Source organism: Podarcis cretensis (genome assembly GCF_951804945.1).
Source record: "Podarcis cretensis genome assembly, chromosome: 12".
NCBI classification, from domain to species: Eukaryota; Metazoa; Chordata; class Lepidosauria; order Squamata; family Lacertidae; genus Podarcis; species Podarcis cretensis.
In genome coordinates this window covers 19399033-19419914 of record NC_137181.1, presented here as the reverse complement: position 1 = coordinate 19419914, position 20882 = coordinate 19399033, and the positions used below count along the sequence as shown (strand labels likewise).

The 20882-nt window shown below is 41.0% G+C and overlaps 1 protein-coding gene and 1 long non-coding RNA gene across 7 annotated transcripts in view; one reads left to right on the top strand and one right to left on the bottom strand.

The window, feature by feature from the left end:
• The window catches only part of LOC307199096 (integrin beta-1-like), a 36784-nt gene extending 26589 nt beyond the window's left edge, over nt 1-10195 (bottom strand). For all 6 annotated transcript variants that reach the window (XM_079946728.1, XM_079946726.1, XM_079946727.1 and 3 more), the window contains exons 1-5: nt 10096-10195; nt 9075-9144; nt 7337-7422; nt 2492-2714; nt 1264-1434 (exon numbers count right to left, since the gene is read on the bottom strand). In XM_079946728.1, coding sequence (XP_079802854.1) covers nt 1264-1434; nt 2492-2714; nt 7337-7422; nt 9075-9144; nt 10096-10104 — 559 coding nt within the window. In that variant the 5' untranslated portion in view covers nt 10105-10195. The remainder of the gene's footprint in view (nt 1-1263; nt 1435-2491; nt 2715-7336; nt 7423-9074; nt 9145-10095) is intronic.
• LOC307199367 overlaps nt 1-15977 on the top strand; it is a 63866-nt gene extending 47889 nt beyond the window's left edge. The window contains exon 3 of the long non-coding RNA XR_013831933.1: nt 14973-15977. This is a non-coding gene — a long non-coding RNA (uncharacterized lncRNA). The remainder of the gene's footprint in view (nt 1-14972) is intronic.
• The last annotated feature ends 4905 nt before the right edge of the window (nt 15978-20882 follow it).

The following is a 20882-nucleotide window of genomic DNA, read 5'->3' as shown; positions in this document are numbered from 1 at the left end:
GACATACAATGGAACTCTATTAGTTCTGAGAGCAATAGAAAGCCCTATAGAGAAGCCACCAAGTTTCAGGGCAGGTTGCACTCCAGCAAAAGACATTCTTTTTCATCAGGAAACAATGGGAAGCTTGGTCTACCAGGTAATGAAGTGTTCAGGAGGAAGTGGTTCTGAAGGGTCAGAACTCACCCTTAGCAAGGGTTATACTGAATGTCTTCTACACAGCAGACATGTTTGGAAACCCGGAGAGGCTATCTGGCTGTCATGTGGGTTTCTTTTGTGCATGTGTTCATCCCAAAGAAGCAGGACATATTGCCTGGAAGGAGTGCTATGAACTGGGACCATGTAGACACTTTACTTTCTCAAGAGGCTGTATATGAAACCCAGTAGGAATTCCAATGTTTACATAGAAACCAATCAACTTTGGGTTGTATTCAACCAAGTCCTACTTAAAAGTAGATCTACTCAAACTACTCATTAGCTTTGAATACTATGTGTTCAGTTTGTACATGACTTAAGTTATCTTCAGAACAAAAGCATTGACAATAAACTTGATTAACTTAAGTCTACTTATCCCAATTAGTCTACTGTGAGTATGCCTTAAATTTGATGCAACCTATTATAATCCTTAGGGGACGCAGGTGGCGCTGTGGGTTAAAGCCTCAGCGCCTAGGACTTGCCGATCGAAAGGTCGGCGGTTCGAATCCCTGCGGCGGGGTGCGCTCCCACTGCTCGGTCCCAGCGCCTGCCAACCTAGCAGTTCGAAAGCACCTCCGGGTGCAAGTAGATAAATAGGGACCGCTTACCAGCGGGAAGGTAAACGGCGTTTCCGTGTGCGGCTCTGGCTCGCCAGAGCAGCGATGTCACGCTGGCCACGTGACCCGGAAGTGTCTCCGGACAGCGCTGGCCCCTGGCCTCTTAAGTGAGATGGGCGCACAACCCCAGAGTCTGTCAAGACTGGCCCGTACGGGCAGGGGTACCTTTACCTTTACCTTTATTATAATCCTTGCTTCCACTAGCTTGCATATAGGCTCTCAGGTTTGCTCTATCCATATCTGTTTTTATCCAGCAGCAATCTAATACAGAATCTATGTTATTAAGGTATGCATTTTCTTCTCCTAGTACAAACTTACTAAATCATGTTTATATTTCTGAGCACATGCATATTACACATGTATATTTCTCTTTACATTGTGACATGATAAACAGAACTTTGTTTGTAAAGAAAAGCAAGCCCTAATTTATAATGATCTTAAACAAAATTATTACCAATTCGAAAATCTGAAGTTATATTCTTCATTTTACTCATGAGAGAAGTTCCAAGGCTTTTCACATTCTCCAAGTCATCTTTCATAGAGTAGGAGAGATCCATAAGGTAATAAAGATCAATGGGATAATCTTCAGCTCTCTTAAATTTTAATGAAAATGTCTGTGGTTCCCCTAATCCCAGAAAAAGAAATAAAAGTTTTAAAGCAAAAATTCCATAATGGCACTAGACAGTAAGTACGCTAAACATACAAGTGCACTGACACTTCCACCAATGCTTAGTGCCTCTGTCTTGCTAGAATATATCCTTGAGCTGTGAAGCCGCCTCTTCCTTGCCTGGATGGAGGGCAGAGATTTGTGTGTGAGGTGTCAGCTTATTTTAAAACCTCTTGGGCATTGTTGGAAAATAGTCCACTGTACGAAGTCACACCTGTTGCTCCACCCACATTTACCTTTGGCCCTGCACACCACTGGCACGTGGCCCCCAGAAGATGGCCCTTTATTCCAACATAAGGGGAGGGTTCGTGGCCTTGCCACACAAGTATAGCTCTGAGAGGGACATTGGCATCTCCTAACAAGGATACTTTGGGAGAAGCCATGACTGCAAAATATGTATCACGGTTATCAATTCCTGGGGCGCATTCTGTGTTTCTTCTGAGGAGTTCCAAAGCACTTTCAGGGTGAAGAAAAGCATTTTTGACCCCAAATGAATCTTAAACCATTTATGCATGTTCCAAAATTGTTTAGAAAGCCCCAATATTCTGGAAATTATCCCACACCATGTTTCATGAAGACTGGTCATTTAAAGATCTTCAGATGCTTTTCTTGAATAGGGTAAGTGGAATGTTCATGTGCAAGTGTCTGTCGAAAGGCATTTCAGTTGCTGTTCTGACCAATGCTGCTCAAGGCAATATACTTAAGGTGGGGAAACTACTAGAAAATCAAGGTACAATGGCTTGATCAAGGTACAACTTTCCCACCTCAGTTGAAACTGGATCGATCTCTATCTATCTATCTATCTATCTATATCTATCTATCTATCTATCTATCTATCTATATCTATATCTATATCTATATCTATATCTATATCTATATCTATATCTATCTATCTATCTATCTATCTATCTATCTATCTATCTATCATCTAAATGTTTTGACATTTCTAGTCAATTTATTGAATAATGGTGAGAACATAAGGAAAAAGACATCACTGTTAACCTGACATCCTTACCTATTCGCAGCTTTAATTGCACTTGCTGTGGTTGAATCTGAGTAATGTCTTCCGGTTTAAGATTCTCAGCAGCCCCTTCGACACGATTGGTTACTTCCTTGTTTTTCAGCATGGCTTGTGAGCCTCTGGGATTCTCTATTTCATCTGGAGGGCAGCCCTTAGTTTTTAAAACTTCCAAATCATCACATCGTGCTGAAGTAGATTCTCCTTCTTCAAAGAAGATCTAGCAAACATAAACAAAATCAGGTTCTAAATTGTTCACAGTAGGTTCATCTCCAACTATACTACCACCGTGGTTCATTCCGCATACAATTCAAAACACCATTGACATTTTAAAAACCAAATCTGATTTTCACTTTGTATTGCTGTATTAGTTGCAGGAGGGGATCACCTTCAGTAAAGGTATGTTTTCAGAAATGCAAAGATACACACAGCAGGGTACAGCAAAGTCTAATTGTTAATTTTGTACTAAACTGTAATATTGTTCCAAATGTTATCTTAGCTGTCTTACTATTTTTAATAGCTCCTTGGAAGATGATTGAAAGCAGCAATGACAGTTGATTCGGCAGTAGTTTTCAAGAAAGATGCTGTAAGCGGGCTTGGTAGGTTTCAAAGCTATCACCTGTCCCTGCAAGGAAGTCCTGGGGGAAGGGTCGAGATGCAAGGGCCTAGCAGAGCTAGCAAAAACAGGAGACAGCTGCAGAATGGGCAGGGCAGACTGTAAGGGCACAGACTCAGAAAAGGAGTCATGACACCGGTGTGGGCGTGGGTCACGGTTGCAACCACAAGCTACAAGGAGAGGAGGAGAATGAAAGAGATGTGAGGCAGACTCAGAGAGGAAGAAGTCCTGGCATTTGAAAGAAAGGGCTCTTGCTTCCAGCAGAGGGGTTGTGATGGAGCAGTAAAGCCAAAACCAGCTGGGCTCTTGCCAGGAGCCAAGTGCCAGAGAGGCAGAGGAGACATGGCAGGAACTGAACTCGAGAGACAACACAGCCAGAAAAACAGCCCAGTTGCGGGACAAAAATAAGTGTTTAGTCCAAGCACGAAAAAGAAAGATCGAACAGCAAATCTGGGGGGGGCCCTGCACATTGTCATTGTTAGTGTGCCTGCAACTGTGAGGAAGAGACCAAAACCAGGAAGGTTTTATACATAATTTTAGCGAGATCACTTCTGAAGGGAGGGAGGGAGTAATGTATTCATTTGATGTAGAGCTACCCCATCACAGCTCTCAGTCCTGGAGGACCTGCCCCCTGCCTTGAAAGCCTTTTTTTCACCTGGCCTGAGAGTTACAAAAGCTGAGGCTGCTGAACAGAATCTTGGGTTGGGGTGGTTTGGGGCGGGGGGAGCAAGGAGTTGTTGCTGTTGATTTATTGTATCTTTATTTTAGATATTGTTGTGATATATGTGAAACTGTTCTGTTTGGTTGTGTTCTTTTAAAATTGATTTATTCATTGTTTTTGACTCCTTTTGTTATAATGTTGTTATGTATTTTTTCATGCTGTAAGCTGCCTTGAGCATGGTTAGAAGGATGAAAGGCAGCATACAAGCAAAATTATGTATGTATGTATGTATGTATGTATGCGTACCTTCAAGTGTGGAGGATGCCAAAGTTAGATTCTTTCCTCTTGGAAATAAGTACACAATACACATCTGTAGCATCTTGATAAGAATATACACTAGTGGCCAAAATTGTCTTTCCATTGATATATAATTTTATGGTATTACTCCAAAAAAAAAGTGGTGTTATCCACCATCATTGCCAAAAGAAGATGACACCTGACTGGCTCTCTAAAAATTCCTTTTTCTGGTTATTTGGCTATAACTTTTGACAGAATACAGATAATTGAACAATCTTTTTTGCATTACATTCTCCATTAAATTATCTTTCCATTGGGCTGACAGCATTTCTCTGGGGTCTGAGGAAGAGGTGTTTCACATCAGCTACTGCTTGACCTTTTTAAACGAGAGATGCCAAGGGCTGGGCCTGGGACCCTCTCCATGCAAAGCGTAGGACTCTGCCACTCAGCTATGGCTCGTTCACCCTATTTTAAATATATAGGAGCCCCAGAGGAAGATGCCAGACAGGTTCCTGAGGAAGTATACTCAAAGCAGCCCATCCGAGACCCAGAATGGAACAGTGAGTCATTGCTGTCTGCTGGTTTACATGACTACACGACCAAACAGCCAATACCTGACACTTTGCATGTAAAATCCAATGAAGAACCATTATTATATGCTACAGCACAAAAGCAATTTGTGTTTTATCACTTTCACACACATGGATGGGGCTGGAAGTAATTTCTGTAAAAGGATGACCAGGAGGACAGGAACTGCTCTTTGCTGTATCTGTCAGACAGCCCAGTTCATACATTGTATTTATCCCCTGAAGTTTAGTGGGAAAACACCAGTGAACAAAACAGCAAACCAAGTACAAATTGTGCAAACTAGCAATGGCCCTAGAAAGGAACTATTAGAATTAACAAGCAGTGGAAAAACAAAAAGGGACCAAGTTAAGTTTTGCCTTTTCTGGCTTCAACTTACAACATACCATACTACTGTAATTTATTTGACTTCTTCACTGTAAGGTTCCAAGGCAGGCTGCAGGAATTTACGATTCAACAGTTTAAAACAATTTATGCTCACAGCAGTAGAGTGGGTCCTGAAAATATACACCTCAGGTGTCAAAGGCCAGGGCAAAGTTGCAAAGCAGAATACAGATATTTTATTTTGGAGGTTAGAAACACAGGAAGCTATTCACTGTTAGTGGAAACTGTAGCTGTCAGAAGCAGGGCTCTAGTCTAGTCTTCTTTTCAACATTTTGCTTTTATCATTAAAAAAAATTATATCCCACTCTTTGTCTGTAGACTTTAGGATAGGTTATGGCAATCAAAAACAAAACTATCAATCACAATTAAAAAAAACAAGTTATGTACATTATGTCTTCTCTGTATCTCATGAATCAAAAGGCCTGTAAAAGATAGGCATTTTCAGTTATCTCTGTGCATGGATTTTTGTTACTTTTGCTGCTGTTGTTTCGGAGAAATATTCAAGCATGCAAGTCCCGATCTGCAGTCTGAAATAGTACATTCCGTACGGAGGTTTAACCACCTCTGAGAAACTGGGCCTAAGGATTGTATCAGAACTTAGGACTCAGGACATTCCAGAAGTAAAACTGGATTTAAAATGCACAGAAAATTCTGTTTCCCTGTCCACCTGCTTTGTCTGCAGCTAAAGTTACTGCCCTTCTAATATCACCAGGAGAATATAATTAAATCCAGACAGAGAGACTCCGGAGTGGAATGATTTTAAATAACTATGAGGGAGAACTTGGGAGGGGGCAGAGTCCTTGCCACTGGCAAAGGGAAGAGGACAAAGCCTAAGGAGACTGCATTCTTAAAATAAAAAAAGATTTTAGCAACAGAGTGAAGAATTTACCCATTCGCCTGGTTCCAACTGCAGACAGCAAGTGCTTCTAGCTAATCAGGGCAACGTGGATCGTTTCAGAGAATTCGCCTCTCTACCTCCTTCACCTGGCATTCAAGAGACCTCAGACTATTTCATGCATACAAGTCAACTACTTATGTCCACATGACAAATACCCCTGCCCCTGTGTAGGGAAGGGGGCATGGAAAAACAGCAGTGTGAACTAAGCTATATATGGATACAGCCAGTAGTGCCAATCTGATCATTACAGTTGGAAAGTAGAAGAGCTGGGACGGGGAGAAATGGAGAACAGCGACAGCATGCTATTTGATAGATAACTTGTAAATAAGTCAATATATTTCAACTGATGCATAAGGGACACACTTATTTCTATGCTCAGTGGAGTATTAAAAGAGAGAAATGGCAAGGAATCTTTCCTTGCAAATCTGCCTGTTTGTGTACAACTCAGCTGCACTTTCTCTCCTGCTGGTCACGGGTGAGGTGGAATCCCTTCCCTGCAAATTGAATTTGTGGACAAAGCACCAAATGAGGAATCTCTTTACCCTCAAATTGCACCAGGGTCTTTTTATTCTGCTGTGTGAAACAAACAGACCCATTCCATCTCCAAATCCTCTGGCACATGCAGAGGAGTTGGGAAATAAGGCAAAGGTGTTTCACCCAGATACAAACAGGGAAACTCAGATGCACTAAGAGAAGGTCTTGCTCTTGCTACTTCCTATTGTGTATTGTCATGGAGAAAGCAGTCTTTCACCTTGCACCTTACAGGAACTTCAAAGCAGCACAGGAGTCCTGCTACCCATTTAATTGTCCTGAAAGGTAATTAGGTTGAGAGTGCGTAGCATAACCAAGGTAGCCCACAGAGCTTTATGGCCTGAGTAGTGATTAGAAACAGAGTCTCTGTATTCTTATTCCAGCACTAACCATTAGATCATACTGGCTCTCAAAAACCTTTCCATGTGCACAAAAGCATCTTCCAAAGGCACCAAGGGATCATTAAAACAAGGAAGGTTATTTCTGACAAAAAAATCTTTGCTGGTCTTGATGCTGCCGCCAACACTGTTTCCTACCAGTTCCAGAATAACAGTGATGACAACAACAACAACTACAATAAAAACTTAACCCCCATGCTAGGAATTGTTATTCACAAAGCCAATCTTAAACATACATGACAGCCTCCACTTCTCCACCACCAAAATTTTAACTGCAGACTTATTGTTCACATCTGCTCTGCACTTTGTAGAGTCTAACACTGACCAAAGAAACCTGTAGCTTTCATTTGCAGCTTATTTATCAATGTAAAGGAGTGAATCATAAAAAGTTATTGAATGCATAATAGCTACAGATAAAATGAAATAGGAAACAAAATATTGCAAATGAAATATATTTTTTAAAAATACATACTGCACTTTTGCACCATCCACAATTTGGTCCAGCCTGTATACAATCAGCACATGATTTAGCATTAGCTTTTATACAATTGCTCCCACCTATAAGAAAATGCAAGGGTTTTTTTTATAAAAGAAATGACAACACATACCTAATTTAATGTACTGTATAAGTAAATGTCTTACTAGCCATAAACAGAGGTTCAAACTAATCATTATATCTATAATTAACATATGATTGCAAGTGTTGCTTAACAATCAATTCCACAAGTGCTCAGAGTCTAGAGTGAAAGTTGGAGCACCAATAATAATAATAATAATAATAATAATAATAATAATTTTTTATTTATACCCCGCCCTCCCCAGCCAAGGCCGGGCTCAGAGCGGCTTACAAGCAATAATAAAAACAAACTGAATGATTATAACTTAAAAACAAAATTAAAATGCAACATTAAAATATGGAAACATTAAAATATTAAAATGTAGCCTCATTGCAGGAGGAGAAGGAAAGGAAAAAAGAAAGAAAGGGAGGGAGGGAATCAAATTGGCTCCAAGCCAAAGGCCAGGCGGAACAACTCTGTCTTACAGGCCCTGCGGAAAGAAATCAGATCCTGCAGGACCCTGGTCTCATGAGGCACAGCGTTCCACCAGGCCGGAGCCAGAGTTGAAAAGGCCCTAGCTCTGGTTGAAGCCAATCTAACTTCCTTAGGGCCCGGGACCACTAGGGTGTTGCTATTTATGGACCTTGAGGCTCTCCGTGGGGCATACCGGGAGAGGCGGTCCCGTAGGTATGAGTGTCCTAGGCCGTGAAGGGCTTTAAAGGTCAAAAGCAGCACCTTAAATCTGACCCTGTACTCTACCGGGAGCCAGTGCAGTTTGAAAAGTACTGGGTGAATATGCTCCCGTGGCAGAGACCCCGTGAGGAGGGGTCGCCTTGGCTGTTGCTGTAACTTGCGCCTCCCTGGAAAGGGAGGCATCAAGGATTACACCCAAACTCTTAACGGAAGGCAATGGCACTAATTGGGCCCCCGCAAGAGAATGCACAGTTCTTCTGTGCCAATCATAACTCGTTAATTAGGAATGCTTCAAATGCCATGGAACAATCCTCCACATAAGAAAAACCATGAAAACCACAACAGTCATGAATGACAAATTGCACATGCATTCATTGCACTGCACACACATGATGAAAAGGTGACGCTAATCAAGATTTTCCAATGTATGTACAAACAGTAAAATAGATGCAGGTGAATTCCAAACATAAAGGATGAAACGGTGGAACGTAAAGACGTTCTGCAAGAGAAATTGCACCTGCATCTATTTCACTGCATGTTCGGAAAGGCTGTTTGGTTTTTCTTACTTGGAAGAATAAGAGGTGCATAACATTTCAAATGACCTGATGTGGGACAAGAGTACAATTTCAAGCTGTAGATGCAGTTCAGCATCCTTCAGATGTGGCTACACTAGAGAAACAAGAGTGTGGTTCTGAAGATACAGCTCAATCTCTTCTCCAGGGCAAACAGTCCTCCTGTTCATATGTCCTCTTTGCCAACAGTTTCAGAGACATGAGCAAAGAGGTTAAACCAATATGGATTAATGTTGTATGAAAGTGAAACAGGCAGCATTTGTCCTTGAATCAATTCAAAACAAGCATAGCAAGCTTACACTGGATAGCTCTGGAATTAAAAGGTCACCTGCACTGTAGAATAGAAAATCAGTCTACGTTTTCTAAACCTGTACATATTTCCATTTACCTTGTTGGGCAGATCCGCAGACCACAGAGCAGCTTAATAATCCAATCCAGATGAGAAACTTGAAATTTGCCTGTAAAATAAAATATAAATAATTGAACTAGTTAACTATTTCTATTCCTTTGTTACAAGCACTTATGTCAAAAGTATATACATAGCACTGTCAACTGCACTGTAAAAAGGTTATACATATACAGTCACTGTTTAAAATGTTACAGTAAGAGGAGAATGAATACTGTATTCTGTCCTCCTGGAAGCAAAGCTCTACAGATCAGAAATAGGCATGAAAAACACAGCATAGAAAAACAGAGACAAACACACAGATCTCATGTAACAGTAACTCACTTCTGGGTTTGCGGCATTCGGGAGCCAAAATATTGGAGTTTCAAGGCATTTGAGAACCAAGGTACGACTGTAGAGTCCTTGAAAAATTCCTATTATTATTATTAAACCTGAAATGTCTTCCATTTATACATGTTTGGAAGCCTTCTTGGCCGGTGTTGGAAGAGATGTACTATACTATATGTACCCACTGCCATCTTTCAACTTGGGCAGTGAGAAACTCCTCAAAGTGTAGGTGACAAGGACAAATAAACCTCAAACCGTAACACAATCTATAGTGCACAGAACTGGGTTAAACACAACATAGTTAATAAGATTAAACAGTGTGTGAGTTTTTCAATAGTTAACTAAAAATAAATAAATAAATCACATGTTAAACTCAAGGGGATAAGAGTCAATGTGCCTTTTCCCTTAAAACAATCCACACATGTTCTGAATACACAATAACTGTCCTTGCTCATTTCACCTCACTGCCAGCATCACATCTAAAATAATAAAATGATCTCATAGGGCTTTGACTTTTATATTCTATGCATGGAATTGGTTCTTGTCTATAAAACCAAATGTCATAACAAATAAATATTTAAGGCGCACACAAAAAGATACACTCTCAACGCCCAGGCTTTGTTTTGTCCCCCCCCCAGCAGACCCCCCCTTGCCTGCCTCTCCTCTCTGCCGCTACCTGTGCCATGGCCGCGGCTGAGCTTGGGCTCCTCCCCAACCCTTATCCGGGGGCTTCGAGAAGTCGGTGGCGGGACTGAGCCAGCTTCCTCTGCCTCGCCTTTTCTTATGGCTTAAGAAAGGTATTTCTACATATTGTGTAAGAACTGATTAATCTTTAATACTTTAGTTAGTCTAGTTTAGTTTAGTTAGACAAATATTTCTACATATTGTGTAACACCTGATTAATCTTTAATACTTTAGTTAGTCTATAAGACTTTAGCAGCAACAGTAACAACAGCTACAATAATAAATTAGGCGGTGATTCCATGCACAATGCTTTTAGAAAATATACCCTTGTCCAGCTTTCCTCTCTACTTTAAAATAATAGTTTGCCTTTCCTTGTAACTGCAATAGCAAACATATTCCTCCCTTATATATCTTTTCCAGCATTGCCTGCACAGTTAGTTGTATAAATTTAGATTATGGTTTCTTATGACCATTCAGATTTCCCCTGATTTATAGTCACACATTACAATGTTAGTAAGGGAAATGGTGTGGCTTTCAGAGAACACAAAGGGAAGTTCAAAAGGAGCTGTCAGATGTATAGATGGGGCTCTATAGAAAGCAGAACTGCATAATTGCCAGCTCCCAATTCAAAACCACGGGGACGCAGGTGGCGCTGTGGGTAAAAGCCTCAGCGCCTAGGGCTTGCCGATCGAAAGGTCGGCGGTTCGAATCCCTGCGGCGGGGTGCGCTCCCGTCGTTCGGTCCCAGCGCCTGCCAACCTAGCAGTTCGAAAGCACCTCCGGGTGCAAGTAGATAAATAGGGACCGCTTACCAGCGGGAAGGTAAACGGCGTTTCCGTGTGCGGCTCTGGCTCGCCAGAGCAGCGATGTCACACTGGCCACGTGACCCGGAAGTGTCTCCGGACAGCGCTGGCCCCTGGCCTCTTAAGTGAGATGGGCGCACAACCCCAGAGTCTGTCAAGACTGGCCCGTACGGGCAGGGGTACCTTTACCTTTACCTTAATTCAAAACCACAAGTTCAGCAACCTGTGAAATTGATTTAAAAGCTGTCAGGAATAATATATAAAATATTGTCAGTTTCTGAGCCTCTGGAATACACTGTAGTCACTGTAAAAGTTTAGTTGTTGTGATCAATTATGTTTTAACAATTAATAGCTAAATTCAGTAATATTGCACTTTAACATATATTCAACCTGAAACTCCCTCTTAGTTTTAAAATAACCTGCCAGATGACCAGAGTATAAATAATAAAATTGTTGTTGCTGCTGCTCATGTTTAAACCTAGATCTACCATTTGTTCATGACCCATTGAACATCCATCAGTCTATCTACACTTGCACTATTCCTTTTGTTACAAAAAGCCCTGTGGGGGCATGTGAAAAGCTCAGTGGAGCAGCAATGAAGCTATTATCAAAGGCCCTACCATCAGCCTGCAAAAGTCATACACCAGAGATCATTGTGTTCCCCGTTATCAGTTTGCTAGCTGTAGCTGGGCCTGGGGACATCCTATTCCATAATAATAATTTTACTATTTATACCCCGCCCATCTGACTGGGTCGCCTGAGCCACTCTGGGTGGCTTTCAACATACCATATAAAAACATAATAAAACATTAAATATTTAAAAGCTTCCCTATACAGGGCTGCCTTCAGATGTCTTCCAAAGGTTGTTATATATAGTTATTTACTGTATTTATGTGAATTTAAATGGGCCTTAGAAAGCATTGCTAATAACAAGGCCAGTGGAAGTGATGATATTCCAGCTGAACTATTTAAAATTTTAAAAGATGATGTTGTTAAGGTGCTACACTGAATATGCCAGCAACTTTGGAAAACTCAGCAGTGGCTAGAGTATTGAAGAAGATCAGTCTACATCCCAATCCCAAAGAAGGGCAGTGCCAAAGAATGCTCCAACTATCGCACAATTGCACTCATTTCACACGCTAGCAAGGTTATGCTTAAAATTCTACAAGGCAGGCTTAAGCAGTATGTGGACCGAGAACTCCCAGAAGTGCAAGCTGGATTTCAAAGGGGCAGAGGAACCAGAAACCAAATTGCAAACATGCGCTGGATTATGGAGAAAGCTAGAGAGTTCCAGAAAGGTATCTACTTCTGCTTCATTGACTATGCAAAAGCCTTTGACTGTGACGACCACAACAAACTATGGCAAGTTCTTAAAGAAATGGGAATGCCTGATCACCTCATCTGTCTCCTGAGAAATCTCTATGTGGGACAAGAAGCTACAGTTAGAAGTGGATATGGAACAACTGATTGGTGGAAATTGGGACAGGAGTACGACAAGGCTGTATATTGTCTCCCTGCTTATTCAACTTATATGCAGAATTCATCATGCGAAAGGCTGGGCTGGATGAATCCCAAGCCGGAATTAAGATTGCCGAAAGAAATATCAACAATCGCAGATATCTGCATATCACACAACCTTGATGGCAGAAAGTGAGGAGGAATTAAAGAACCTTTTAATGAGGGTGAGAGAGGAGAGCACAAAATATGGTCTGAAGCTCAACATCAAGAAAAATGAAGATCATGGCCACTGGGCCCATCACCTCCCGGCAAATAGAAGGGGAAGAAATGGAGACAGTGAGAGATTTTACTTTCTTGGGCTCCATGATCACTGCAGATGGTGACAGCAGCCACGAAATTAAAAGACGCCTGCTTCTTGGGAGAAAAGCAATGACAAACCTAGACAGCATCTTAAAAAGTAGAGACATCACCTTGCCAACAAAGGTCCGTATAGTAAAAGCTATGGTTTTCCCAGTAGTGATGTATGGAAGTGAAAGCTGGACCATAAAGAAGGCTGATCGCCAAAGAATTGATGCTTTTTAATTATGGTGCTGGAGGAGACTCTTGAGTGTCCCATGGGCTACAAGAAGATCAAACCTTTCCATTCTTAAGGAAATCAGCCCTGAGTGCTCACTGGAAGGGCAGATTGTGAAGCTGAGGCTCCAATACTTTGGCCACCTCATGAGAAGAGAAGACTCCCTGGAAAAGACCCTGATGTTGGGAAAGATTGAGGGCACAAGGAGAAGGGGACGACAGAGGACGAGATGGTTGGACAGTGTTCTCGAGGCTACCAGCATGAGTTTGACCAAACTGCAGGAGGCAGTGGAAGACAGTGCCTGGCGTGCTCTGGTCCATGGGGTCACGAAGAGTCGGACACGACTAAACAACTAAACAACAACAACAACAACAATGCGCCATCGAATCTAATGCACACCTCAATTTTTAAAACCTTGGAACCAAAAAAGGTTTTTGCTGGCGAATGTAAATGCACCATCAAATCTAATGTGCACCCTAATTTTTGCAATGTAATTTGGCAAAAAAAAGGTGTGCATTTGAGTAAATACGGTATCTCCTTGGCTTGGGCGTCACATATACTGTAGTAACTTTGTTATTAACTACCATATGCAACTATTTCTGTGATTTTTAAGATCTGTTGTTGGTGCCAAGAAATCCTCCCGAGCACTTAATATACTACAGCAGTTTGTGGCCTGGTGTTTTCATTCCTTTCTTGAAAACACACCAGAAAGTCTGGCACTGATACATAGTGAAATGCCAAACATATTTGCCTAGGATGCTAGGCAAAAATAGACGATTTTGGCTGGCAAAACACAATGGAATTTTATGTCATGCTGCCATAAGAGTTTGGTCAAGAGCTTGCCATCATCAAGATCTATCAGGGTCCATATCTGTTCATCTTTTGAAACTGATGGGTAATCTGTCCTGCATTTTCTAAGAAGAAAGCTGTTCTGAATTACCATTTCCACTAGAATATTTCAAAAATTTGACAACTTGGAAGAATAATTATAAATCAGATTCACCCCAGACATTCACCAAGCTCCTTGGCAATAGTGTTATGAAAAACAATATTTTGGTTAAAAGGAAAGGTTCATCAGAAAAAGCGCATGAAGAATTTTCTAAAAAATGAGCACTTCTAATGACAGTAATAGAAATCTGCTGTCCAGGCTGTAGTGGTGTAATGTTCAGGGGTTGTAATGAGGCCAGTGATTGGCTGTCTTCCATTAGTGTTTGAAAAAAGGTGTTTTGGAGATAAAATGTACCCTTAGGTGAGGGGTGGGGAACCTCTTTGGCCCATATCTTTATCTCTCTCCACCTCACAGGCCAACTATGACAAGTGGACAGAGCCACCTATCAAAGAAGTGGAATCTGAGCATAAGCTGTCTCTTAACTGAAGCCCAGTCACCAATAAGATATCCTCTTTTTAGAGTAAACAGTTCATTTTTAACTCTATACATCCAGTATCCATTGGAACACTGAGAAACCCATGTTTTGTCCTCTATTTCAGTTCCACAGACACCCATCTGACGGAAGCAGGGTGGAGTACATTGACTTAGTCATTGGTACCACCCATTAGCGTTCAGTTAAAACAGAGGGTGGATTACTGGGGGACTTTGGAAACTCACTACAGATCTCAGCCTAACTCATCTTGCAGAATGCCTCTAAGGAGAAAATGTATAGAGGTAAAAAAAGATCCAGTTTAACCCATTAATAGCCTTAGGGTATGGGGGGGGGGAATCCACACATGGTGCAGTGTAGTGGTAAAAAAGGATGGATTCTGCCACTCTCAGCACATTTAAGCTTCCTCATGAAAAAAACCCCAAGACCTTCTAGACATAGGATCCCTTTAAAACAATTTCTTAGCCAAATTTATCCTGAATGTTCCTATAATTTTCACTGTGGGTTAGGATTTCTACTTCATCCTTTAAACACACTCTTAATGAGAAAAAGTAGGGAGGGAGGGAGGATGAATTATTTTACCATGCCCAAATAACCAAAGCTTATTAAAGGCTCAATAATCCAAGGGGATTTATTTTGTGATTGTCCCATTATAGGTAAAAAGCATGTACTCCAGTCAAGCCGTGGAATTAGCTAAATCTGCCTGTTCTGAAGGCGAGAAACAAGTATTATAGCTTGCAGCTATGGTAAAGACTTTGCCTTTTGATATATTTAGTTTGTGGTTACACAAACTCTTTTCCATTCCAGATCACACAATACATGTGCGGTTATTTTAAACAAAACCCTATTTTAAAAAATCTATTTCTTTTGTCTCGTTTATAATCATATCAGATGTTCCCAGGACGATTGCTGATGCTGCATGGAAAGATGACTGTGTTAGATTTCCAGTGATTCATAAAGCCACCTCCTTCTCTGTTCTCCTTTCAGAAGCCTTGCAAATTTCCCTCTGTCAGTTAAATAAGGGGTGGAGAACCTGAGGTCCTCCAGATATTGCTGAACTTCAAGTCCCATGGCCTCTAATAATGGGCCAAGCTGTTTGGAACTGATGGGGTTCAGAATCCAACAATATCTGGAAGACCGCAGCTTCTGTACCTAAATCCTAAATTGTTGCTCATGAGGAACATGTATTCTGAGCATAATGACAGTTTTGTTTAACTGAGCTTGTGGGTCATCATAGTGAACTTGTTATATTTATTACAAAGGAAACTGGGCACATGGTTAATGTTTTCACAAATACTCACACCACAGAGCAGTATAAAAGTTGACAAAAATGACCCTGGTTTTAATCATGCCCATAAAAGTTAATGCAAAGAAGTCCTTAAGACATACTTCTTCCTGATACAACCTCTTCTCCTTGTGGGATATATTCAGGGTGGTATAATACACAGAGTTAGGCTTTATTGGGGAAAAAACCTCCCCTTTCAGCCATTTACTGCAACAAGGGTTTTGCAATGAAAGTATTTTGTTATGATTAGGTCCTCCTCGCCTTTTTAAACAGTTGACATATATCTGTAACAGTGTTACTTTCAGTTTATATCTCCATTATTCCAGTTTAACAGCATCACACAAAAGGAAAGTAGCTACGTATCTACCATTTCTTGTTGATTATAAACTATATTGGATAAAATGCAGTAGTAAATAATCTAGGAGAATTGTTTATTACATTTTTTCATTGCTTTTTACATAAATGTCTCAAAGTGACTTAAAGAGTATTTAAAAATACTGGACTACCTGCCAAACATTTAAAAATTGTGATACTCATATGTTGTTGCTATAAATCAACAACAAGGAACTTTCCGAAGGGGGTACTTAAAATAAAAAAAGAACTACACTCTCTCCAAGGTGTGATGATTCGAGAATTTTATTGGCTTTCACTAGGATCATATCATATATCTAAAGGCTTTGATACATTGCCAAGGATAGTAAGTGATTCATATACCGCATTAGAGCAAATGCACTGTAGCTCTTCTCTCAATGCTGGGTTTGTATCTCTTTGAATGACTTAATGTTGTCTTGAAAGAGCTCTTTCATATACTCATTAGCTATTGTGCATGGAAGGGGTATTTATACCAGTGGGAGCATTTTTACACAATGCTCAGATTGTGCCAGACACGTTAGCATCATATTGAATTCAAAATCACTGCAGTATTGAGCCACTCAATGCTACTGTTCAGAGCAGCCACTATTAAAAATATCAGACTCTTTGTCATTTTAATTGTTATGAACTTTCAGCACTTTCACTGAGCACATTGTTTGAGCTAAATAAAAGGTTAAATATGAATATTAACAGTATAGTTTTAATAGAGCAGTGTCGTGAAATTGAGAAAAATTGAATGCATTTTTATTTTATTTGAATGGTCTAGCTGATGCATATTTTCTCAATTCTGTGTGAATGCTATCTAAAAAGTGTGCATTACTGGCGCACAACTCTAATTTTTGCCAAAGGTAAACATAGTATCTGGTCTGTTGACCACAGGACAGGAAGAGTAGAATGCAATCATTTGTGTTTCAAACAGATGAATGTACAGGTAGATCAACCTGTTCACAACCACAAATATGTGCAGCACTGGGAAATAATTAAATAACTGAATTCATACCCGGAAATGTCAGGAGAGAGGTGTATTTCTAAATCTGTATTTTTAAAGATGCCTGTTTTTCTAAAGGTACAAAAACATTAATGGGGGGGCCCCACCAGGTGGCGCGTTGGAAGATGGCCAACAATAACATCTCTCTGACCCATACGAGGTAATTAAGGGGCTGCTATGGGAAGTATACAGCCTTCCCTCCCCCCCCCCAGGATGTGGAGGACCCTGTCTTGCCAGCGGTGTTCACAATGCACCCCCTGATCCGAGAGATGGGGGTGCCGAACACTTGGCACGAGCCCTCAGTGAAGTCAGCTCTTCCTGACGCCGATTCCAATTAGCGCGTGCTGGTTGCTTCAGCTTGGAACTATAATTGGAAATATACGATTGGAAAGGAAGTTGAAGCACATATATCAAGTAAAGTTCGAGATAAGGCTGCTGATTAATGGATCTCTGTGACCGGGAGTGACGGACAGATAAGTAAATCTTCTGATGAATCACCACTAGGAGACTGTATGTTTGGAACGAAGGGGTGGTGGTGGAGGAAAAAACCTTTTTTTCTTTACACGATGTGATATTAATAACCCTTCACCCCAGAAAGAAATAAGATTGCCGTGTTTTTCATAAGCAGGATTTTAAGAACTGTGTGGGGACGGATTACAACAGAAGAGAAGACTGGTGAACGGTGAGGAAGAGGAAAATTTTTATAACGCAGTTAAAAAATGGCGTCTTGCCAAGACAGGCTTGCTGGAGAAAGAAGGACAGGGGGGAGGAGAATCAGGATCGTTCGAAAGAGAAGGAATGTTGGAATGTAAGTTTGACCTGACAGAGCCCCCTGATTTGTTTGATATATCTGGCTAGCCTGAGGAAAAATAAAGGACAGACCAAAGGTTAACTTTGTTTATGGAAGAGACGAACAGAGGCTGTCCCTGAGAGAGATAGTTTTTGAAGAGTACAAAACCCACACAGAGATGCCAGTTTCCAGTCTGCTTGTGAGAACCATCAGAGATCGCAAAGAAAGGAATATATGATAACAACAAGATGAGAAAGAAAGTAATAAAGGACTATCCGGATCGAACTGGATAGAACTGTCTAATTTAAAGCAGTAAAATATGTGATGTCTGGAGCTATCCGGAATTTTGGACTCGTGCCGAGCTTGGTGTATGGGTACCCTTAACAAAATTTAAAATTTGGCTGTATAATTTGGAACTAATGTGATTTGAATAATGTGATGTGATTGGCCTGTTAATAAAAATTATTTAATAAAAAAAGGTACAAAAACATTAATGGCTGGGCATACCTGATGCAAATAACTTACACTGATAAAAAACCAACAATCTCTAACTGCACATTACATGCAAACATGTCACAAAAGCCAAGACACTGCAGAGCATAGTGACTAGGTTGCTTGGGAAGGCAAAATACCACCAGCATATAACACTTTGCTTGTGGGATTTCCACTAGCTACCAATCTGCTATTGGGCCAACTTCAAGGTTTTGGTATTAACATATAAGGCTCTATACAGCTCAGGACCAGGTTACTTGAGAGTTTGCCTTATTCCTTATCCATCCAGTATATATATCTCTGCTGTAGGGTGCAAGATAGATTCTTCTGCAAGTAACAAAGATACTGCTTCACATTAACTCAGAGCAGGGCTTTTACTGTAGCTGTCGCTGTTCTGCTGGACAGCAATCCTGTCGAAATGCCACAGGCACCCACTATTTGCATTTCCCTGAAACAATTTATTATAGCATAAACTCTCCTAAATGTATTATGCTATACAATACTGCAAAGCTCTTTGCTGTTTTGTTGCAACACACTAAACGTACAAACCTATGCATGCTTACTCAAAAGTGAATCCCACAGAATTCAAAGACATCTTTCACTCTCATTCTCTGAGATCACCCATTTTTCTAGCAAATTACTTTGGCTAGTGAAGGCTGGCTAAAGGTTGAGTTGTAAGCAAACATGCTCAAAAACATGAATTTCTAAAATCAATATAGCTTAAAACTTTCCCATAGACATCCTCACTAGGATTGGATATTTGTGACTTTCTGTGTCAAAGAGCTACTGTAGCTATTGTGTGCCATCTAGTGTTAAGCATGGGAAAGAGAGGGTGCCAAAATAATGTCTGGTATAAAATACTGCAAACATTTATTAGGAGCAACTACAGTGGTACTTTGGGTTACGAACTTAATTCGTTCCGGAGGTCCGTTCTTAACAAGGAGCCGTTCTTAACCTGAGGCGCGCTTTCACTAATGGGGCCTCCCGCTGCCACCGCATGATTTCTGTTCTCATCCTGGGGCAAAGTTTGTAACCCAGGTACTACTTCTGGGTTAGTGGAGTTTGTAACCTGAAGCGTTTGTAACCCGAGGTACCACTTTGAAGTTGTTTCCTCATGGGCTAACACAAAGGCTTGCAAATTTGGTGTAAAGCCAACCAGTTACTTACTGTGCAATCCTATATATCCTATATATAGAAGTAAGTCCACTTGACAATTATTCCCAGTTAAGTTGGTCCACAGAGTTAAAGCCATGGTTTTCCCGGTAGTGATGTATGGAAGTGAGAGCTGGACCATAAAGAAGGCTGATTGCCGAAGAATTGATGCTTTTGAATTATGGTGCTGGAGGAGACTCTTGAGAGTCCCATGGACTGCAAGAAGATCAAACACATCCATTCTTAAGGAAATTAGTCCTGAGTGCTCACTGGAAGGACAGATCGTGAAGCTGAGGCACCAATACTTTGGCCACCTCATGAGAAGAGAAGACTCCCTGGAAAAGACCCTGATGTTGGGAAAGATTGAGGGCACAAGGAGAAGGGGACGGCAGAGGACGAGATGGTTGGACAGTGTCCTTGAAGCTACAAACATGAGTCTGACCAAACTGCGGGAGGCAGTGGAAGACAGGAGTGCCTGGTCCATGGGGTCACGAAGAGTCGGACACGACTAAACGACTAAACGACAACAACAAGTTAGTATGTGTCTGCAGTCACAAAATACATTTTTAAAACTAGCATGTCAGGAATTAAAATAAGCTAAATAAAAATAAAAGCGGCCAGGGTTCAAATAATTCCTTGATGGCCAACGTACGTTTTAACCAACCATGTGAAATTCAGTAGGCTACTTCATTGTCCCTTCAGAGAGCTCTTCATAGTATGGCTATTTCCACAAGAAAAAAAAAAAGCTCTTTGTAGGAGCAGCCACCCTCAGGCATGATGAAGGGGATCATCTCACAAAACTGTGTAATGTAATGGAACAAACACTGAGAGAAGAAAAGTTTGCTTCCCCCATTTTTACCTGGACTAATTTCCTGTTTGAGTTTTCCTATATTCTGGATCAGCCACAGTTGGTAGGGCAGGGCTGCTTACCTGATCTCCCATGTTCCATTTCACATTTGTGCTGTGCTGACTTACTGCTGCCTCCCCATCCCTGTCTGATATGGTGCAGTGAATAAATAAAAAAATAAAAGTGGTGGCACATGAAGCTTCTCCAGTTGGATGTGTATAGATGTGAGAAGGAGCTCCCTAAGTTTTATTGGAACCATAGCTTCCCCTTTTTTGCGGGAAATTCCCTTATTCCAGCGCCGTTTCCCGCTGCTTCCTGCTGCTATCCCAGATTGTTAGATATCCCGTAGACTGTCCCCGGGACAGGTGAGGCTGCTGATCCCTTATTTTCAAATCTGAAAGTTGACAGTTATGACCGGAACCAGTTTAGGAATTTAAAGATAAAAAGTCGAACCTTGTGAAGTGAAACACCTGCTTATTAACTGAGATTGAGGGATATTAGTGCTGTCAGTTTCTGATGGAAGCCAAGATGCCATACTCGTAACCAGTTTTCAAGGGTAACCCTACAGATAGTCAGATTGGGAGGTTACCAGGAAAATCTACTAAGCATATCCTGATTTGCAGGGTTGACTTTTTCCCAC